At 37.9% G+C, this 23,853-nt stretch overlaps 1 protein-coding gene across 1 annotated transcript in view; it reads left to right on the top strand.

Moving 5' to 3' along the window:
* The window catches only part of fam50a (family with sequence similarity 50 member A), a 41,869-nt gene that overhangs the window by 2,505 nt on the left and 15,511 nt on the right, over positions 1 to 23,853 (top strand). Inside the window, exons 2-8 of the mRNA XM_053642845.1 lie at positions 1,269 to 1,353; positions 5,109 to 5,208; positions 5,327 to 5,424; positions 14,570 to 14,646; positions 15,274 to 15,340; positions 18,554 to 18,615; positions 20,501 to 20,577. Coding sequence (XP_053498820.1) covers positions 1,269 to 1,353; positions 5,109 to 5,208; positions 5,327 to 5,424; positions 14,570 to 14,646; positions 15,274 to 15,340; positions 18,554 to 18,615; positions 20,501 to 20,577 — 566 coding nt within the window. The remainder of the gene's footprint in view (positions 1 to 1,268; positions 1,354 to 5,108; positions 5,209 to 5,326; positions 5,425 to 14,569; positions 14,647 to 15,273; positions 15,341 to 18,553; positions 18,616 to 20,500; positions 20,578 to 23,853) is intronic.

Consider the following 23,853-nt stretch of genomic DNA (forward strand, 5'->3'; position numbering starts at 1 on the left):
TGTGGAGCATTTTGCCATAATCAATTCTGGAACCCCTATAAGATGTAAATTTTCACCGGTTCTCACGTGTGTAAAATAAGTAAGTAAATAAATAAATAAATAAATAAAACCAAGTGAACTGTCTTACATGATGAAATCAATAACCATACCAAATCTTTTGCACCTCTGAGCAACTTCATCCCAACCATTGAGTCCATTTGGTGGCCCTGTAGAGCTCCTTGATCACACACGGGCCTATACACTACGTACATTTTTTATTTTATGCAGGTCTGATGTGTGTGCTAAGTTTCGTGAGTTTTCACATGTGATGAATGCCTTAAAAACTGGTGAATGTGTTAAAAATGTAAAAAAATTATAATAATAATTGTGAAAAACATTCCAAAAACAAACGAGCTTTAGCACCTCTGGTGAAGGCTGAGGCCCTAATAAACGGAGCAGATCCAGTGGGGCTTCACACCATCGGTGCTTGGGCCCTAATCAATAGATTTACAAGTATTAAGGTCTGCATAAGAGAAATATGAGGAAATGCAAGAATTGAGCACCTTTTCATAAAACTTAGAAGTAACAATGAATTAAAGACACCCAACTGTTTGTTGTACAGGGTTTTCACACAAATGAAACTAGATCCAAAACCAAATTTATCTAAAGTTTTGACAAAACTAAGCAACACTTTTTCAAGAAAACAAATACGAATTAATAAAAATGACTCTGTTGCTCATACTGTAGTTCCTTTCAACACGTTTAGTACAGATTGACTCATAATCATAATATTGATGCATAATCTGGTGTCATGCAGAAGAGAATCAGTTCCCTTTTGACTCTGGTTCTTCTCAAGGTTTTTTCCTCAGGTCATCTCAAGGAGTTTTTTTTTCTTGCTACTGTCATCTCTTTTCATTTAGGGATGAATAAGGGATAAATCCATATCCGGATTTCTGTCAAGCTGCTTTGTGACAATGTCCACTGTTAAACGTGCTATTGCCTTGCAGAATTATTCAACCCCCTACTCAACCCCATCAGATTCATGTGGATTACACATGACACACATTGTTCCAGACAGTATTTTTTTTTTTACTACAAACCAATATGTTCCTGCAGTAAATTTTCAAGTAAAAAGTCACTACTCATGATTTGTCAGAAGATCTTTAAAGAGAAATTTAAAAACTGAAAAATGCTGTCTGCAAGTATTCTAAGAAACAACCTATTAAATTTACACACATCTTAATATCAGTGTGCAAGTGATCTAACTTTTTTTTTTTTCTGCCTTTCAGGACAATATTGTGAAATCAAACATTGATAAAAAGTTCTCTGCTCACTATGATGCTGTTGAGCAAGAGCTTAAGTCAAGCACTGTGGGTAAGCAAGCTTCAGAGTTAAATCCTCCATTTTAAGACATTCCTGTACTGTTTTCCTTATTTTATATTGGTAACATTACACAGACTTACAAAAAGTATTTAGACTCTCAGCAATTCTGACTATTTTAAATGTTATACTAAAGAGTCTGAACACTTATTAATAGTTTAAGGGTCTTTTTAAAAATATTTTTTAAAGAATAAAAAAATCCATAAAACATTTGGCTCCACATTTTAAATCAAATGAAATGCGTTAAGTTAATAAAAAAATTAATAATAATAATTTAGTTTTGCAGGATTTACTCCATGTATGTAAACTGTCAGTGTTGAAAGTTGGTGTTGCACAAATGTTGATTTCACTGAGATAAATATGAATGGAGTCAGGGGCACTAGTGTTACCAGTGAAGCTAATAGCTACCTATTTTTTTTTTTATCTTTAAACCATTTGCTTTTACTCTATGTTCATAATATACATTTTTATTCTTTCAGGTTATGTTGCAAATGGTCTGTTACTGGCTCTATTCTTGAAAATATTTTTTGGCAGGCTATCTTTTGAGTGACATACTTGGGGTTAGGGTTATGTCAGAGATTTGCATGTGCAGTGGACCACTTGCAAAAATTCATGTCAGTGTCAGGCATCTATATATTGCTGGGGCAAATACTTTTTCACATCCTGATTTCTTCAGTTTTTGAGTATTTCTCATATTAAATTGTTTCAGACATTAAAACAAAGTCAAGCTGAGTAAACACAAAATACAGTCTTTAAATGATAGTTACTTATTGAAGCACAAAGTTGGTCCAATACCAGCTGGTCCTGTGTGAAAATGTATTTGCCCCCATAGTTATTGATTCCCCAAATCTATGAAACCGCATTGATAATGGGGTTCAGCTGGACTAGACACAACCAGGCCTGATTGCTGTAAACCTTTTTCAATCAAATCAACACTTAAATATAACTTTTTAACAGCAAGAAGTTGGTTAAAATATCTTACCCAGTAACACACGATGCAAAAAATCAAAAGAAATTCCTGAAATGATGAGGAAGAAGATGATTGAAGTACATCAGTCTGGGAAGGGTTACAAAGCTATTTCAAAGGCGCTGGGACTCCAAAGAACCACAGTGAGAGCCGTTATCTCCAAATGGAAAAACTCGGCACAGTAGTGAACCTTCCCAGAAGTGACCGACCTTCCAAAATTACTCCAAGAGCACAGCATCTACTTGTCCAGGAAGTCACAAAAGAGCCAAGGACAACATCAAAGGACCTACAGGCCTCTCTTGCATCAATAAAGGTCATTGTTCATGACTCCATGATCAGAAAGACACTGGGCAAAAATGGCATCCATGGAAAACTGGTGAGGCAAAACTCACTGTTAACTCAGAAGAACAGTAAGGCTCGTCTGATTTTTGCCAAAACACACCTTGATGATCCTCAAACCTTTTGGGAGAATGTTCTGTGGACTGATGAGTCGAAAGTGGAACTGTTTGGAAGACGGGCCTGGTACCTGTGGTGTAAACCAAACACAGAATTCCACAAAAAGAACATTATACCACCTACGGTCCAGCATGGTGGTGGAAGTGGTCCTGTGCTTCAGAGTTGGTATGAGGTGATTCTCCTGAAAAGCAGCCTTTGATCTGCACCAAACATGTCTGCTGTAACTTTTGCCCAACAACTTTCCTTTGATTCGTCTGTCCAGAGCACAGGCCTGGTCTTTGTCTATATGCTCATTGTCAAACTGTAGTCTTGTAAAGGTTTTTTCCTGACACACCTCCCATGCAGGTCAAATTTGTGCAATCTCTTTCTGATTGTAGAAGTATGCACTTTGACACCAAAAGTTGCAAGTCTTACCTAGCAGAACCTGTGATGAAACTTTGGGGTTCTTGGAGACTTCCTTTTTTTTAATCAAACGGTCGGCTCTTGGGCTGTATTTGCTGGGACGGCCAGCACTGGACAAATTGGCAATCATTTGAAATCTGTGCCATTTGTAGATTATTTTCCTTACAGTGGAATGATGTATTTCAAATAATCTGGAGATCTTTTTTAATCCCTTGCCAGACTCCTAGGCATCCACAACCATTTTTTTCCTGAAGGCCTTATAGAACTATTTATATCTTGGCATGACGACCCCAAACCTCGATAGCAAAAGGGAAAACCAGTTACTAGATATGAGCGGTGTAAATAAGTCCAGTTCCACCTGCACTTCCCAAGCAGGTTCTAATCACTGGCACCCAATCTTGAACACCTGATTCTAGCTTTATGGAGTTGAAGGTGTGATAAATGTAGGGGTGGTCTTACTTTTTCCAACTGATTTGTTTGTTTAAATTATTACAAAATGTCCATTTTATGTGTCATTTGATAGTGTATCAACTTCATTAATAGGTACTGTTTCAAAGAGGATCAAATGTTTTGCTTGTCCAAGTATGTAAAAAAACAACAATAATTTCCATGGTATGTGCTTATATTTTTTCCACATGACTGTATACACACACTCACTGACTACTTTAATAGGAACACTTGTACACCTGCTCATTTGTGCAGTCATCCTGTCAGCCGTTCAAATGGCAGCTACCCAGTGCATAACATCTATCAGATACAGGCCAAGAGCTTCAGTTAATGTTCACCTCACTCTTAAGAATGGGGGAGGGGGGGTGGTGGAGTGTGATCTTGGTGACTTTAACTGTGGCATGGTTGTTGGTACCAGATGGGCTAGTTGGAGTATAGGAGAAACTGCTGATCACCTGGGATTTTCACACACAACAGTCTCTAGAGATTACACAGAATGCTGCGAAAAACAAAAAACATCAACAGGATGTCTATAGTAACTCAAATAAGAACTCTTTTTACAACCATGGTGAACAGAAAACCATCTCAGAAAGCACAATGCATCAAACCTTGAGGTGAATGGGCTACAACAGCAGAAGACTACATCAGGTTCCTCTCCTGTCAACCAAAAACAAGAGTCTGAGGCTGTCATGGGCACAGACTCACCAAAACTGGTCAGTTGAAGACTGGAAATAGACCAGGTAATTTTTCTCACCTTCAACTGTCCAGTTTCAGGGAATCTGTGCTTATAGTCTCAGATTTCTGTTCTTGGCTGAGAGGAGTAGAACACTATTTGGTCTTCTGCTGTTGTAGCCCATCCACTTCAAGGTTGGATGTTTAGTGCATGCTGAAATGTTTTTCTGCTCAACATGGTTGTAAAGAGCTGCCTTCCTGGTAGCTTGAACCAAACTGGACATTTTCCTTTGACCTCTTTTCTTTTTCTCTGACCTCTCTTCTCATCAGCAAGTTGTTTCCACCCACGGTACGGTCACTCACTTTTTTTGTTTTTGCTTGCACCATTCTGTTGTGTGTGAAAATCCCAGTAGAGCAGCAGTTTCTGAAATACTCAAACCAGCCCGTCTGGTACCAACAACCCTGCCATGGTTAAAGTCACAGAGATCACACTTTTTCCCCAATTCTGAAGTTTAATTTGAACATTAACTGAAGCTCTTGGACTTTATCTGCATGATTTTATGTACTGTGCTGCTGCAACATGATTAGCTAGTGCTAGTCCATGAAAATTCCACAGTAGATCCCACAGTTTGCCTATTACTCAAGATGCTATAACAGATGAAGCTCTGTACAGTACAGAAGTTACAGTACATTCAAACACAAAAATTGTGAAGTGCAGGAGACCTGCTTAAGATTTTTTTTTTAAGCTGCCAATTAATTCATTAATTAATTAATTTTTTACATTAAAAAATACATTTTCTTGTAGGTCTGGTGACTTTGAATGACATGAAAGCAAAGCAAGAAGCCCTTGTAAAAGAGCGTGAAAAGCAGCTGGCTAAGAAGGAGCAGTCTAAAGAGCTTCAGCTGTGAGCCATTTACTGCTAATTATCTATAATCTTTACAGACACCCCAGATCAATTTAATGAATTTGCTTTAAATTTCAAGTCATTCTTCTTTGACTTTTAATCTATTGTTCTGTTTTAGAAAATTAGAGAAGCAGAAAGAGAAAAAGAGAAAAGAGGAACAGAAAAGAAAAATCGCCCGTTTGTCTTTCAATCCAGATGATGTAGAGGATGAAGACGGTAAGTTATTCCAATGTTTAGCATTCAGATTTGTATATTATTCTATTATTGATCAGGTCATAGAGTCACAAAACTTGGTCATGGATATAGCTCTTCTTCCATTCAGTTCATCTGTGAGATGGGCCCAGTTGACCTCATGGTGGCACTGTAGTGCAGCATTATGTTTTGGGCAAGATGAGAACTTGAGCTTGACAATTATGACAGAATTTAGGAACATAGTGTAGCGCCATGACCAAATAATTTACCTTCTGATAAACTAAATTGAATGTTTTCAGTAAATTTTACTGGCTGTATGCAAAAAAAACAACAACATTGTCCCACCTTGTAAACAAATACAAAAAACCTCAATGTTCAGTGTTTGAAGTCTGCTCCTTTTAAATATATTTAAAGCTACACTATTAGGCATTTTCCAAATTCTCCAAAGCCAATTCTCGAGCCACTCTGCATATATTGTGTGTGTATGTCCTGAGTAATCTCATAGGATGTGATTGGGCGAGTTCATTTACCCGTCAGATGCAAAGCTCTTTAGTTTAATGGTGATTAAGGATGCTTGGTGAAGGGAGCATGGCAGCGTACTGTACGTTTTGCAGACTGAAAAGTTGAGTATGATTGGTGAGGAATTATTTAAGAAAGAATTTTGAATTTAAAACCATCTTGTAGATTTAGGATTATTATTAATTTACTCGCACCCAACACCGCTGTGGCTACATGAGCATGTCAGAGTCACAGGTTCAGGTCATTATTTTGCGTATAATAAAAGATGGCGGTTTGTGAGATTGTCAAGATGAAGCAGATGATGTACAGTGTTACTCTTGTCATCATAATGGCTTCTTTGCAGTATTTGCAAACTTGTTTGGTTGACTGAGGAGATGAAAAGCAGTGTGAAAGTAACTGTTGCACATTTTGGACTTCCTGTAGTTTTTATTCTGATTTATTATACAACTTCAAACAGGTCACTCGCACTAAATATTTTTTCACAGTCACACAAAGTACTTTTCAGTCGCAAATGCGAGTGAAATGGTCGCACTGTAGAGCCCTGAACCAGATGACGATGGGCTCCCTTTTGAGTCTGGTTCCTCTCAAGGTTTCTTACTCATCTTTTCAGGGAGTTTTTTTTTTCTTAACAATGTCGCCACTGGGTTGCTCATTAGGTATAAATTCATACATTTAAAATTTATATTCTGAATGTACATTTCTGTAAAGCTTCTTTGGGTCAGTGTCCATTGTTAAAAGCACTATACAAATAAAATTTTAAGTGAAGTGAAAATCACTCCAATTATCTATAAAGTCCACATTGTTTTTGGACCACCACCTGGACATCCAGCAGTTCAGTGACCATGACCTGCTATAAGCTGCATTGCCATGCTGTATTGGAATGGGCCAGAGCATATTACTGCATTGAACATCAGCAAACCTGTTAGACATGTGAAGAGCGGTGTGGTGCTCCTGTGGGTTTAGCCTTAGCTTTGGTTTTGCGATTATGTCACTGAATCATTACCCATTCATACCACTGTGAGGGCTTTAATACCGGAGTTGGGGGATTACTATTTCCACTTAAAGCATCTAGATTTTCCCCTGTGTTGCATTCACTCTCGTTATCTTTGTCTAGCATCTGGATGCATACCTATTTTCTTCATTCTTCATCAGAGCGCTAAGTAATATACATTTATCACACTAAATTGTTGCTTGTGGGCTTACGGTTCATGAGATATGGACCAAAACGTAAAACTCTATGCTATAGGTCATTAAGCCAATACAGCCCATTTACCTTGCCTGAGTAGCGGGAGGGGGTTCTACCTGTTCAAGTTTTATTCAATTTAATTCAATTTTATTTGTATAGCGCTTTTTACAATAGACATTGTCTCAAAGCAGCTTTACAGAAATATCAACATAATATACAGATTTATGTCTGTAGGATTCATGGTTTGGTCTGCATGATTCATTTTAAGGCAGAAAATAATAATAAGCAGAAGAGGAAAAATACTAGCAGTTACATAAGGATTCCTGCACCCTTTATTTATTTATTTATTTAAAGGATAATGTGGGTTTGGTGTTTTAGGGATTAGTTATGTGCTCACAGAAGAGGTGGGTCTTTTAGCTGTTTTTTGAAGATAGTGACCGATTCTGCTCTCCGGATTGAGGTTGGAAATTCATTCCACCACTGAGGGACAGTTAGTGTGAAGGTTCAGGAAACGGACCTTCAGCCACGCTGAGTAGGCACTACTACGCATCGGTCACTGATCGATCGCAGATTATGTTAGGGAACGTAAGCCTTCAGGAGAGTGTTGAGGTAGGAGGTGCTGTTCCTGACAAGGTCTTGTACCTGAGCATCAAGGCCTTGAATTTGATGCAGGCAGCCACAGGAAGCCAGTGGAGGGAGATGAAGGGGGATGATGATGCATTCTGAATCATCTGGAGGGGTTTGATGGAGCTGGCTGGGAGGCCCGACAGTAGTGCATTGCAGTAGTCCAGTTTTGATATGATGAGCCTGCACTAATAGCTGTGTAGCCTGTTTGGTGAGATACGGTCTGATTCTCTTGATGTTCTACAGAATGAGCCTACAGGACTGTGCAGTTATTGAAATGTGGTCTGTAAAGGTCAAGCTGTTATAAAAAGTCACCCCAAGGTTCCTGGCTGTCCTGGTTGGATTAATTGTGGTTGAGCCAAGTAAAGTGAGATTGTGGTTGATGGAGGGGCAGGCTGAGATGACGAGAAGCTCAGATTTTGCCAAGTTGAGCTTAAGGTGGTGTTTCCCTCATTAAGTCCGAGATGTCAGACTGGCAAGCAGAGATTCCTATAGAAACAGATGGATCATCAGGCTGGAAGGACAAATAGAGCTGGGTGTCATCAGCATAACAATGATATGAGAAGCCATGAGACTCAATCACCTGCCCTAGAGATGTAGTATAAATAGAAAAGGGCAGTGGACCCAGAACTGACCCCTGAGGAACCCCAGTTGTGAGTTGCTGAGTTTCAGAAATACCTCCGCTCCACAATACCTTGAAGGATCGGTCTTTGTATCTTTACATGTACTTGAGAAGGGGTGTTTGTCTTAATTATTTCTTTTTATTGATTTTAATTATTAATTTTATATTATAATTAATATCTATACCTATATATTTTTAACAACCTGAATGCACTGTGAATATAAATGATTTCCTGTGATGTAAAGTTTAGATGTAAAGATGTGATGTACCGTAATTTTCGGACTATTGAGCGCACCTGAATATAAGCCGCACCCACTAACTTTAAGAAGAAAATTTTTTTTGTACATATATAGGCCGCACTTGTCTATAAGCCGTAGGTGTCCACGTTGTAACATGAGATATTTACACAGAAAGATGTTGCACAAAGATTTTTTAAAAACTTTTAATTAAATACGTTCCGTAAATGCTTTTTTCTGAACAGTGCCTGTAACATGGCTGGTTAAAAAAATAAAAAATACAGTTGCCTACTAGGAAAAGTCATTGATCGCTATCTTCATCTTCCTCCTGCGCACTAAAACCACTAAAGTCGTCTTCTTCAGTGTCGGAATTGAACAGCCTCAGAATTACCGGTACTTCGTCACACACTTCCTCAGTCTCTCTTTCGTTGTCGCTCTCAATGTCACTTACGTCTCGAGGCAAATTCGCCCTTGAGCTTGTGCTGTCCTCTTCATCACGCAGCAGTCCAGCCTTTCGAAACCCGTTGGTGATAGTAGATTTTTTGACACTGCTCCACGCTGTTAGGATCCGCTGGCAGACTGGAGCAAAAGTTGCTCTTCGCATGCTATTTCCTTCTTCGACAGCCAGATCGATCGCCTTTAACTTGAAAGTTGCATCATATGCATTTCTTCGTGTGTTTTCCATGATGAGGGGGTGTGCATGAAGTGCAAAATGACTGGATCTGAAGAATTTAGTGTGAGTGCGTTTGATTTAATTCGAACAGTTTCATTGGTCCACTGTGACCTGTTCGGTAATTTCATTGGTCCGATGTGACGAGGCTAAATGTTTTGGCGGCATGAAGCTCGTTAGCCCGTAAAAATCCATAAATTAGCCGCATCATTGTTTAAGCCGCAGTGTTCAAAGCGTGTGAAAAAAGTAGCGGCTTATAGTCCGGAAATTACGGTAAAGTTTTGGACAGGTGCAAGTTTGAGATCTGCACTTTGAGTCTATAAAATGTTAAAGCTAATAAATTAGGGATGTCATGAGAACTGATACTTCAGTACCAAGTCGGTACCAACATTTTTAAAATGTGACTGTACTTGGTTTTTCTGCAGTAGCGTTGGTACCGTTGGTAATGAAGTTATCGAGCTTGCAATTCTTACGGAACTGATTGGGGCAGCAAATACGCGCAAGTGTTTTAGTTGGTCCACAAGTGGTAAAGGAGAAGAAGAACGTCTACAAGCACAAGGGGAAAAACTACAGAAGATGGTGACAAGTTTAGCGCTGACTTGTTGAGAGGAAAGATGGTATGAGTCTCATATGGAAATACTTCGCATTCAAGGCGGATGACAACAAAATTATAATTGATACTCTGAAGCCGGTGTGCAACCAATGCTATCATTCATTTCAAACTAAGCGAGGAAACACCTGGAATTTGGTGAAGCACCTGAAAGACGGTCCTATATTATGTTTGTTTGAGGCAGCTGCATTGTGGCGTGAAACCAGCTAACGTTATGCTCCATGTAATGTTAGCGATAGACAGTTATTTGTTAACGATGCTAACGCATTGCGATGTTATAAACTACCTCCTAATGTTCCACCATGCATCGCCATTCAGCCCGTGTCCTGTCAGATAAATGTAGTCTAATGTCATTAATAATTATTCACATGTTCATGCTTTTAATAAATCTTTCCGGCCTTCCACCATATCAGTGAATTTAAACTAATGCTTGCATTCAGAGTATAAGGAGGTGTGTGTGTGTGTGCATTTAGGACTGCACCTTAGCACTTGTAGCCTCCACAGTTTTATTAGTCATTGTCAGACAGTGATTGATCATTAAAATACTCTCTCTCTCTCTCTCTCTCTCTCTCTCTCTCACCCTCTCTCTCTGTCCATATCAGCCTCAGGAGGATGTTCTCCAGGAGAGTTAAAAATTTATTTCTTTATTTATTATTATACCACACCGTGGTATTGACTTTGGTATCAAGTATCGTGTACTTTTGGTGGTATAGGTACCGACTAGGGCTGCACGATTATGGCCAAAATGATAATCCAGATTATTTTGAGATTATTTTGAGAATATTGAGATCTCGATTATTTATCACGATTATTCATTGATTTTAGGAACAACATTTTTTATTGCACTTTCACATTTAAATAAACAGACCGCTGCTTTCACCTCCATGTTGTGCTACATTCCTGCTAATGTACAAATCTTTGCATCAAATTAGACTGATCCTTAAAGTGTATCATCTCGTAGAAGCCAAACATAAATAAATTGTACCCAATATATAGGATAAGTAAAAATAAAAATGCCATCAACCAAATGAAAATATGCATCAAATATAACAATATGCAACCAAATGAAAACAATTCAGGCGAATGCAGAAAAGGCATTAACAGTGTTTACAGGAGGAGAGACGCAAGACAATTCCTTTAATAATAATTACAAATATTTAGGAACACAGTTGAAGTTGAGTTGTTGGTTTTTTTTTTTTTGTTTTTTTTTTTTTTTTGAGATGGTAACGTTAATGTGCCACAATATAACACAGAAGTAGCATGAGAAAACTTGAGCTTGTCAATTATGACAGAATTTAGGAACAATGTAATATTTTCAGTTAATTTTTCAGACTATATGCAAAAAACAACCGTTAACCTGTTTACCTAGTAAACAAATACAATAAACCTGAATGTTCAATGTTTGAAGTCTGCTCCTCTTAAATATATTTAAAGCTACACTATAAGACATTTTCCACTGTCATGGTTCTGGGCTGGAGTCAGTTCTCGAACCGCTCTGTGTATTGTGTATATATCTGAATAATCTCATATAGGATGTGATTGGGTGAGTTCATTTACCCGTCAGATGCAAAGCGCTTTAGTTTAATGGTGTTCATTACTGACGCTCCGATCAGGATTTTTACAGCCGATACCGATCCAGATACCAATCTTTTTTATTTAAACTTTAATCAGGAGGTCTGTCATAAACAATATTACCAATGCTGGTAATATTGTTTTCGGGGGACTAAATCAAAACATGATAACTGGAGTTGACTTTTCTGATGATATCTGCCAACCTTAAGTTTAAATGATGTGACTATGCTATGTATTTGAATTACTGAAGAGCGTGAAGGAGAGCAGCAGCGTACTCCTGAACAGTTGCTAATCTTGATTATTAAATAATTCCTCACCAATCATAAAGAAGTTTGAATTAAACCCACCTTGCAGCGTTAGCATTATTATTAATTTACTCCGCCCGACACCGCTGTGTCTCCACGAGCAGGTGAAAGTTCAGGTCATTTTGGTGATCAATAAAAGATGGCGGTTGTGAGATTGGGAAGTTGAGAGAAGCAGATGATGTACAGAGTTACTCTTGTCATCATAATGGCTTCTCTGCAGTATTTCCACACTTGTTCTGAGGTGATGAAAAGCAGTGTGAAAGTAACTGTTGCGTGGTGTAGATGCATTTTGGACTTCCTGTAGTTTTTATTCTGATTGTATTTTATAACTCCGAACAGGTCACTCGCACCGGTGCAATTAAATATTTATTCACAGTCGCACAAAGTACTTTTAAGTCACAAACGCGAGTGAAATGGTTGCACTGTAGAGCCCTGAGTTTATCTGCAAAGTTTTTTCCTGTTCGTCGTGATGTTAAATGTCCCCGACAACCTCTTTAGTGCCATTTAGCATCATGCTAGTGTCATGATTTCCCCTCGCACAAGTGCTGGAGCTCGCAGCAAAACTGGCAGCTCGAGCGCTAAGATGCTAAAGCCTTTCCGGGTTTTGGCACTACAAAATGACGTCATCCCTGCGCCTCTCTATGGTGACTGGCTGCAAATTTAGGAATCGCAATCGATATTCGATTAATTGTGCAACCCTAGTACCGACTACTAGATTTTTGGTATCGTGACATCCCTATAATAAATACAATTTTAAAAAATAAAAAAAACTCCTACAAAAATGTGATCAAATCTTAATCAGATTTTGCTGAGGTGATATTCAGACTGCACCTTTGCTTATTGACATCAAATATGAAACATATCTACAGCATATGGGTTTTAGAAAATATAATATTCAAATAACTTGTACTCTGAAAATGTAAGTCCAGTGCCCCAAGTCCCTAGCATTCAATTGTCTCATTTATTGGCTGTGCTGAAGCTGATTGAAAAGCGAGAAATGTTTAATTATCTAATTTTAAAGAAAATTCAGAGATGCTTGAAGGTTTGTGATTTTCTACATTTCTGCTTAAATGTGACATAAACAATCACATTTTCCACACAGCTCCTAAAAGTAGATAAAGTGAACCCAATTAATTAAATAAGACAAACATATTATATGTGGTTATTTATTTATTGAGGAAAATAATCCAATATTACATATTTGTGAGTGTGGGGCAAAAGTATGTGAACCTTTTGCTTTCGGTATCAGGTGTTATTCCCTTCTGCAGCTATAACTGCAATTAAACGTTTCTGGTAACTGTTGATCAGTCTGCACATCAGCTTGGAGGAATTTTAGCCCATTCCTATGTACAGAACAGCTTCAACTCTGGGATGTTGGTGGGTTTCCTCACATAAATTGCTTGCTTCAGGTCTTTCCACAACATTTCTATTAAATTAAGGTCAGGACATTGACTTGGCCATTCCAAAACATTAACTTGGTTCTTTTTTTTTTTTTAAACCGTTCTTTGGTACAATGACTTGTGTGCTTAGGGTCGTTGTCTTGCTGCATGACCCACTTTCTCTTGTGATTCAGATCATGGACAGATGTCCTGACATTTTCTTTTAGGATTCGCTGGTATCATTCAGAATTCATTGTTCCATCAATGATGGCAAGCCGTTCTGACTCAGATGCAGCAAAACGGGCCCAAACCATGATACTACCACCATATGTTTCACAGAGGGGATAAGGTTCTTATCATTTTGCCAATAGCCTTCTGGCTTGTCCACAAGATCTTTAACAAACTGCAGATAGGCAGCAATGTTATTTTTGGAGAGCACTGGTTTTGTCCTTGCAATCCTGTCATGCACACCACTGTTGGTGTTCTCCTGATGGTGGACTCATGAACATTCACATTAGCCAATGTGAGAGAGGCCTTTAGTTGCTTAGAAGTTACCCTGGGTTCCTTTATGACCTTGCAGTCAGTCCATTACACATCTTACTCTTGGAGTGATCTTTGTTCCTTAACCACTCCTGGGGAGGGCAACAGTGGCTTTAAATGTCCTCAATTTGTACACAGTCTGTGGATAGGTGGAGTCTAAACTCTTTAGAGATGGTTTTGTAAAATTTTCCAGCCTCTTTTTCTGAGGTCCTCAATCTCTTTTGTTCATGCCATGATACACTTCATCAGACATGTGTTTTGAAGAGCAGACTTTGATAGAGCCCTATTTTTTTTTATATATAAAATAGGGAGCTGATTCACACCTGATTGTCCTCCCATTGATTGAAAACACCTGACTCCAATTTCACCTTAAAAAGTAACTGCTAATCTTTTGCTACTCACAGATGTGTAATTGGGTCATTTTCCTTAATAAATTACAACTTGTAGTATTTTGTCTCATTTGTTTAACTGGGTTCTCTTTATCTACTTTTAGGACTTGTGTGAAAATCTGATAATGTTTTACGTCATGTTTATGCAGATATATAGACATTTCTAAAGGTTTCATAAACTTTCAAGCACCACTGTATATGATTGTTTCCAGTTCCAATTACATTGGAAGTATTGTAACAAAAAAATTCACTGGGCTAAAAGTTTGCATTATGCATCACATCTTGTAAACCCCTCATGCAGAATCCCAAGTTTCCTACCTGTAAATATGACTTCATTGTATGTTCTAGTGTTATATTTACCAGTTTCCAAGACTACTTGAACATAGCGATAGCCCTGCAAGTTTACCTGAACTTTTTTTCTAGTAGTTGACATTTGCATAGACAACCTGTTTAGTCCTGTTGCTATGAATATAGATTTCAACTTTTGTTATTAATTTGACTTGTTGCTGTTTGCTAGACAACCCGGTTGAGAAAAAAAAGCTGGGGAAGAATCCTGATGTCGACACCAGCTTTCTTCCAGACCGGGAAAGAGAGGTAAAAGTTTTTGACTTTTGATGCACTTCCCTAGGCTAGACTGTATGGAAGAGAAGAAACCTGCAACAATGAAAATACCATCACCTGCACCAGTGAACTGTTAAAATAAATAAATAAATAATAACAAAATGTGTTTGTTTAAAGGAAAAGTAGAATGTGTTTTTCAAAGTACAACCTGTATGATGTATCATGGGCTGTGTTCAGTTAGTCAGCCAAGTTACCACAGTGACCTGACAGCCTTTCTAGCCTTCGCTAGCATTCTGTTATGTGAATAACCTTGACCAAGACTTTGAGGGAGGCAATTTGATTCACATGGCAAGCCAGCACAGGCCTTTTCCTGTACCACATCCACACTGAGATTTGACAATCTAATATCATCTCCACCTTTTTATTGCTTTATTCCTTTATATAGAATCTTCTTTTTTCATTTTATTGTATAGTATTTGCTATGTATTCCCATTATTCAGCATTGGGTTAAAATCAGAAAACCTATTAAGTATGTTAATCTATAGTGCCCTTATAATTCTGAATCGCTTAGCAAGGGTGCTTGGACCTGCAGATCGCTACTTACGGCTATATTGTTTGGTGTTTAAACGAGTTGTTTGTTTTTGTCTTTTTTGTGTCCAGGAGGAGGAAAATCGCCTGAGGGAGGAGCTTAGACAGGAATGGGAGCGGAAGCAGGAGAAAATCAAGAGTAAGTGATATGAAAATAACAATTATTGTATGTATCTGAACATGAATGATGCTGGTGTAATATGTAGGCTTATTTACACTTACACTTACACTTTTACACAATTACACTTATTTGTACTCATAAAGGAATATTAATTATTGGTATTGTTTACTTTTTTCACAGGAATCTCTATTTTGTGTTTTGATAAATCAAGATAGTTAAGTGTGTTTAAGCTAAGCAGTCGAATGCAAAAGTCCATTATTACATCACCAGATATGGAAAAGAATAATGCAAATAATGGTAGGAAAAAAGCAAATAGAATTTTCTTTGAATAACTGTGCCTATAAACATTAGCCACGTTTCCATCAAAGGTTTTTTGGTTATGAAAGCTTTAGCGCATTAAAATGTTTGCCGATATAGCTGATGGAAAAGCAAATTATCAATAAAATTTCACAAGGGTCAACATAATCTTTTTTTTTTGGTGGAAGAACTTTGATAAATGAAGTGACAGTTCAGTTCCTACTATGCCGTTATATTTATTACAAAAATGTTTCAACTAGAATATAAAGATAAATAACAAATGACATACTCAGTGTTCTTTTCAGCTACAAAAAAGTCCAACTGTAACATTATGAATAAAATTGTTTGCATACAAACAGCCTATGAAATATTTTAGTAAGAAATTTTTTTTTGGCAGCTTCCTCGAGCCACGGCATGTGACGACTGTTCATTTATATCTCCATGGTATTAACCTGAGTATTCGCGTGCGCACGTGTGTGTGTGTGTGTGTGTGTGTGTGTGTGTGTGTGTGTGTGCATGAAACCGACAGAGAGAGAGAGAACTTATTGAATCTTCATTTTTGACAGTGCTAATGGGAAGCATGTCTTTTGCAATACAACTGCATTTGTGATGTCTTTTCGTTTTTTTGTCATAAGGCATGGTGTAGTTGCACTGAATACTGGCCTGGTGCTTGTAGATGCTCCACTTCCACTAACAACACTAGTTTGTGGTAGTAATTTTTGACTTTCTGCGTGTTCTAACGGGTAATGTTTTAAATGGTGAGAGAGGTTTGTGGTGTTGCCTGTCGTTGCTGGCACATATCTGTGGCACAGTTTTGCAGTGCACGCTGCTCTGTTATGTCTGATCATAAAAGCCAAAACATCTCCAAATTACAAAAGTTGAATGACCTTTTCTGTCGATGATGTCATCGTAATTTGAGCTGGTCATTGGCAGCACTACGTTTGCTCCAGTGTCACTCATTTCTCCACTCTAACTACAATCCTGTTAGCCACCACTGTGTTGGTAAACAACACTACGTTATCTGCCCGATATGCAACACGCACTCGCACAGTATTTTGTGCATATACGCAGATCATGTGCGATGCATAAACATATATTGAACTGTTATTGAACTTTTGTTAAAATTATATCAAGGAAAATTATATTGCGATAATTATAAAATTATCGCTCAGCCCTACTTCAGGTCCTTCCGCATTATTTCTCTTGGATAAAGGTCATGACTTTGACTTGGCCATTCCAAAACATTAACTTTATTCTTTTTTAACCATTCTTTGGTAGAATGACTTGTGTGCTTAGGGTCATTGTCTTGCTGAATAACCCATTTTCTCTTGAGATTCAGTTCACAGACGGATGTCCTGACATTTTCCTTTAGAATTGTTCCATAGAAAAATTATTGTTAGAAAAACCACATTCCTTTGCTCCCAGCCGCTTGAAAATCGCTGTATAGCGTTTTCAGCGTCTGAAGAGAACCAGTGTGTATGCACACACAGGAGGAATGTGAACAAGTTTTGTTTGTTAATATATGAGACCTTTTTAGCTGTACTCGTGTTCGATGCATGTAGATCAAAGAGGGCTTTGAATGAATGTGTGTTGTGATGACGTCACATGATGTGTTGGCCCAAATCTGTGGAAAATCTTTAGTAATTTTGAAAAATTGCAATCTCCTCTGAATTTTTTATTTATTTATTTATTGTTGATTTTGCATTAATGTGATTCTGCAATCACAAAATCCTGGAGAGACTGATAAGAGTGACCCAGTAATTTTTTCTTTTTTTGCTGTGATGAGACCAAAATCAAGATATTTTTTTAGACGGGTTTCAGTGAACTGTGTATAAAGCAAATCTGTATTTCCACTGGTAAGGAGATATCCTTCATTTTGTTGCTATTAAGGTGCTTCAAAAAAATAATCAGCCAGTCTCCTCCAGTTCTATGTATAGCTTATTACATTCCTTACAGAAAAGATGATAAATGTCAACTGTGGTGATGCACAAGGAGTGATGGCTAATAAACCACATCCATTAGGTTCTGTGATTTTTTTGGCTGTATTAATGAATTTGCTTGTGGAACATCTTGTATGGATTCATGCAAGAGTACCATAGATTCTACTGGCCTGATCATTTAATTCACTCATGAAAATTTGCTTTTTGATGTTTTTGTTCTGTCTGAAGAAAATTAATGGAGGTTCCTTAAAAAGGGAAGCTGTCTCAGGATTGTCCTGTAGGGTTTTGAAGTTTTTAAGTATTATATCAATCACTGTTGTGTTAGTGGCACGATAAGTGCGCACCAGGAATTCTCTCTGTTCTAGCCGTAAAATGTTTAGAGGTCAGTGCATCTGTTCTCTCAATAGTGCTAACTTGGGCCATGACAAGATCTGTGATGTTCTTGGGGAATAAAAAGTTGTAAAAAATAAAAATAAAAATTTTAAAAGTGCACACTTCCTTAATTTTCTAACAAAAGTCTTCATTCTCTCTGCAGATGCATTTAAGTCTATTTAACTGTGAAAAAGTAATGGAACTTTTGATGTGCTTGAGATGTGAAGAATTCTACTTCAATTAGGAATGAGAGTCTGTCAGTTTGTAATGGATAGTGGTTTTCAAAGTGAAATCTATTATGTGATTCTTGAGCCAGGGTAAGCATGAAATCTGATAACCTTATGAGAATTTTGGTGGGTGGGTCCCTTGGGTCTCATGAAGAGATTCAAGACCAAGTAACTGGTAAGAGAGAAGAAAAATCAATACCCTAGGGTCACCAGTAACTAGTATTTTTTGCTCATATGTACTGAGCATACACTTAATAATCTACATTGGCCCCTTACTCTGAGGCCCAAAAAGTGTCCGAACTCGACTATGCTGAGTAGGTGAAATAAAAACGAGTTGCTAATAGGCTGAATAAACTTAACAAAATGTACTTAAATTTGACTTTTTTCATATTCAGGTGAAGAAATTGAAATCACTTTCAGTTACTGGGATGGATCTGGACACCGGAAAACAGTCAAGGTACCCACAATGACCGCCTAATAACAGCAAAATATTATTTTCTCCTGTTAAACCTTAATTTGTTATTTATTGCATTGATATTAGGACGAACAAAGATTTTTTCCACTTTTTTTTCTTCCTATATGCATCATATTCTGGATATGATGATGCATATTGGAACGGCAAAGCCAATTCTTTTGTTTTTACTATACACTGAAGACATTTGTGTTTGAGATCAAAGATGAATACAAGTTGATAGATCAGAGTTTCAGCTTTCAGTTCCTGATATTTACATCTAGATGTGCTAAACGAACTAGGAAAGGGCACCTTTGGTAGCAGACCACCCAATTTTTAGGTGAGCTAAAGTATTGGAATAGATGTCTTAAAGTAAATTAAATTATGTAACACTTACGGTACATTCAATATTATTTTGGCAGAAATTAGGAAACCGGAGGCAGGCCTGGGACAACTCAAAAGGAGCTTTGTTTTCTTTCATTTTCCAGCGTATTTTATTCACACACACGCATTCTGCTTTGTGCTGGCTGCTCTCTCTCTCGGCTCTCCCCTTTTTATCCTCACATCTCCTCACTGCAGCACAACGTTCATTAATAGAATTCCCCACAGGTGAGCATCCTTCACCACTCACCTTCTCTGGCTCTGGCAACCCACTTTCATCACTAAACTTTTATGCATTCTGCTGCTACCATCATGAGTCACATCATCAATAAAGATTAGTGAGCCTATTCTAGAAGCAACCATGCATTCCCAAACCATGGCTGTGTCCGAAATCGCATACAGTGACAGTACCTACTGCTCGGCCATTGGTACAATATGTACGATTCAGTATAGTGATATTTTCCTTTAGAATTTGCTGGTTTAATTCAGAATTCATTGTTCCATCAATGATGGCAAGTCAGGCTCAAACCATGATACTACCACTAGCATGTTTCAGAAATGGGATAAGGTTCTTATGCTAGAATGCAGTGTTTTCCTTTCTCCAAACATAATCATTCTCATTTGAACCAAAAAATACATTTTGGTCTTATTTATCCACAAAACATCTTTCCAGTAGCCTTCTGGCTTGTCCACATGAACTGCAGAGGGGCATCTGTGTTCTTTTTGGAGATCAGTGGCTTTCTCCTTGGAATGCTGCCATGCACACCATTGATGTTCGGTGTTCTGCTGCTGGCAGGCTCATTAACATATTAGCCAATGTTAATGTGCATAAAAGTTACCCTGGGCTCCTTTGTGACCTTGTGGACTATTTTACACGTCTTGCTCTTGGAGTGATCTTTGTTTCTCGACCATTCCTTTGAAAGGGTAACAATGGTCTTAAATTTCCTCTATCTGTCTGACTGTGGACTGGAAGAGTCCAAACTCTTTAGAGATGGATCATTTCCAGCCTGATGAGCATCAGCAACTCCTTTTTCTGAGGTCCTCAGAAATCTCCTTTCCATGATACACTTCCACAAACATGTGTTGTGAAGATCAAACGCTGAAAGATTACTGTTCTATAAATAAAATAGGGCCTTACTCGCACCTAATTGCATCACAAATGAAGAAAGCAACAGTTGGTGATGTCAATGGGTTGGCCTTAATGCAAGCAAGGGATATGCAATCAAATATTTAGTGTTATTTACTTTAAGGCTGTCTGTTCCTATACTTTTGCTCACCTAAAAATTGGCTACTCTTGAGGTCACTAAAGGTCGCAATGTTCCAAGTTGTTTAACAGAACTAGATGTGGATATCAGGGAAATAAAAGCTGAAGTTCTATCTTTTGTGTTTATCTTTTGATCATATTCATCTTTTGATCTCAAACCCAAATGTTGTCAGTGTATAGCAAAAAGAAAGGAATTAGCTATTTACATACTTCTGTGTTTGTGTGTCTTCATACCTCTTATTCTAGATGAAGAAGGGCAATTCTATTCAGCAGTTTCTCCAAAGAGCCCTGGAGGTTCTGAGAAAAGACTTCAGCGAGTTAAGGTAAGAACACTGATTGCTGATTAACTGAAAAGAGCTTAAACAAGTCAGGAAGTGGGGCACATACAACAGACTTTGCAATAGTCCTCTTATATTTGCCCACTTAAATGCAGGTTAAATTACACTTAATCTTTGCGTAGCTGTTACATTAAAAGTCGGGAACCTTTTCAGCTGGCTGAACCATAAAAGCCAAAAAAAAGTTGTCTTTTTCTTTAAAGAGCCAGAGAAAAGTTAACGTTTTTGATGTTTTTCTATATGTGTTCTTATTATTATAGTTATCTTGAGTATTTTACTATTTTAACTATGCATAATTATTAAAAGTGGTAATGTAATAAAGGAGATTTCACATGTTACATGTTCTTGACCTCAACCAGCACTTCACCTAGTAGGTGGCACTTGGAATTCATCTAACCAACTATGATAGTTTTTTCAAATGGTAAATCAATACAAGATTCAGTATGTAAGTAAGAGTAAATTGAAAACTACTTGCCATTAATGCGACTTCCAAATATGCAAATTTGTCTGTCCGTTTGTACTGGAAGGATCAGTTCTCATAGCTTTTTTTTTTCTTTGTTTTTTCTTTCCTCGCCCTTTCATTTAGCAATTGCACTTTTGTTAAAAAACTGAAGAGACTATGTAGTTTTCACCCAATTTATGAATTAGACCGGGAAATTTCCGCTCTGCTCCACATCGTCCAATGTAGTTTGAGCTGGCTGTGCAACATCACGATTGGTTGGTGCATACATGGCAAACGGGCACCGATTGTGTTATGCAACTTTTTTTTTTTTTTTTAAAATATGTAGAGTTTTAATTGAATTGACACGCTAGCTTTCATGGTTGTTTTTGTTCCTCGCCATTGGGCTATAGGCAATCACTGAAAGAGCCTTAGGTTCCTGACCCCTGTGTTACATTGTAATTCAAATCAAATCAAAAACTATGGAATACTTCACCCAGCTCGGCTTCGCATTACATATAACGGTGTTCAGAAGGACTTTTTTTCAGCGGAGGAAGAAGGAGACCATGTTAAACTCTTGATATCGGGGTGAACTGCATCACCTACACAGCGGAGTCTTTTTCGCTCTTCTATTATTTTTATTTTTTGCACTCGGCCTTCCAGCTCTACAGAATTCGGATTTTTATTTAAGATATTGTCGTTGTATTACTCCACCTAGATTTTGTGGACTCACTCCTCTTAAAATTTACTTCTGTATTAATGTGCTTCTCTGTTTTGAGGCTCTGACCGGGTTAGAGTTTCAGTTTATTTAATTGTATTAGTGTTATCTCCTCGGCTTTACGTGCTACACTGTTATATTATTTGTTACAAGTCTTTAAAAGGTAAGGACATTATTTTTAATTATTGTGTGCAGACTGTTTATCAGTCTTGGTAATTTTGTTGGTTAGTCCAGCTTACTCTCCGAGTTGTTTTCACATTGTGGACAACGTTCGGTTTTTGTAGGATACACTGCTGTCTCATTTGTTTATGGAGACTTTGGGTGTGTGGGAGTTTGGAGGATTGTGAGAGTAAGCAGAACATGCCAATGCTTTGAAGGATGTGAACTGGAACAGAGTAATGTTATTTAATTGCGAGTCTGTTTTTAGAGGATTTAAATCTAACATGGTGAACAAATTATATTATAGAATTCAGGCAATTTTACTGGGGTTATCTCATACAGTGTAGCAAGTAATAATCTGGAAAGACCTTTGTAATATCACAGTCTAAAACTGGATTTAAAGAGAAGCAAATCAGTAAATGTATCTCATGAAAATGTATCTCATGAATATGAATCTCATGAATATGAATCATATGTAAATGAGTCACATGTAAATGAACCATATGAAAATGATTAAATAAATTAAAGACAAATCAAAAACTAGGTGAAAAGAACATTAACAGAGCTATGTTGCACCCCCTTAAATGCATGTGCACACTACACATTACTTCACTACAGTTAATTAATGGCTAATAAAGATAGCATCTCATCTTTATTATGCATTATATCACCAAATACGAGCTGTATTTTTGGACATGGAAGTTGTTGTAAAGCCTTAGACTTGGGCTTAACCTAACACATCAGCACAAATAAGTTACTCTACAGCACTTGCTTCACTATGCATAGTTTTCATACACGCACAACGTGGTGATGGCACTGTAGTGATTGGACCCGTCATTGTTGCTTGCAGCTATATTTAGGGCCCAAACATTGGCTTGGTGGAGGGGCTCTGCAGTGCCCTCTTTTACATGGTACATAAACTTGGTGCATATATCGTGCATACTTTTTCGTAGATATGCGTACCTCAGTAGACTTGATGTTCTCATTGACCCAAACAACTTTCGCAATCATTATCTCCGCCCAACAGGAAGTGTTTAGATGAAGCTTGAGCTATAGATTTGCTACTGGGGATTGATCACATGCATTGGCTATTGTGAGTCACAGTCTTGGCGAGATAACTGGCAGCAGTAAGTGTGTGACTTACAACAGATTTTGTAATAATCCTCTTATCTTTACCCAGATCACCTTAAACTTGGTCAGAATAAGGTCACAAGGTCATAAGGTCAAAGACACAGCATTAGCTGTGAATTTTTACATTAGTAAAATTGTTAAAAGATTTTTGATATCTTATATAGTGTTGCTGTGGTTATGCATCAAACATTAATTCTCCTTTCTGGTGTTTTTGTGGCCCTTAGCATGCTTAATTTTTCATGGAAGTGAGCACACCTATCAGAGTTGTTGGTCATTAGGAGTAGGCAAAATCTAAGATATGGGCATGGAGGGGGGCCTCTGTAACGTCCCCTTTTGACTAAAGTTGTGGGGTCAGTTTTACCTATAGTCACCAAACTCTGTACATTTACTGCTCTCATCAAGCTGGACAATTTTCAAAATGAGTCATTAGCTCCACCCAACAGAAACTCAGTCATTTTGGATTTAATGTGGATTTTTTGAAAATTGCTGGCTCTGCATTTCTGCATATATATCCTATGGGATTCATGTGATTGTCCCCAAACTTGGTCAGCATTATGCGAAGACATTGCAGATGCTAAATTGCAAAGGGAATTTTGATATGCCAACAAAAGTTGGCAGTTGGCAGGGCAGTGGTGGCTTCTGGCTCTGAGTTACTGATTGAAAGGTCGGGGGTTCAAGCCCCAGCACTGCCAAGCTGCTACTGTTGTGCAAGGCCCTTAACCCTCTCTGCTCCAGGGGCGCCGTATCATGGCTGACCCTGCGCTCTGACCCCAGCTTCCTGACAGGCTGGGGTATGCGAAGAAAAGAATTTCACTGT

Source organism: Ictalurus furcatus, chromosome 15 (assembly GCF_023375685.1).
Source record: "Ictalurus furcatus strain D&B chromosome 15, Billie_1.0, whole genome shotgun sequence".
Lineage (NCBI taxonomy): Eukaryota > Metazoa > Chordata > Actinopteri > Siluriformes > Ictaluridae > Ictalurus > Ictalurus furcatus.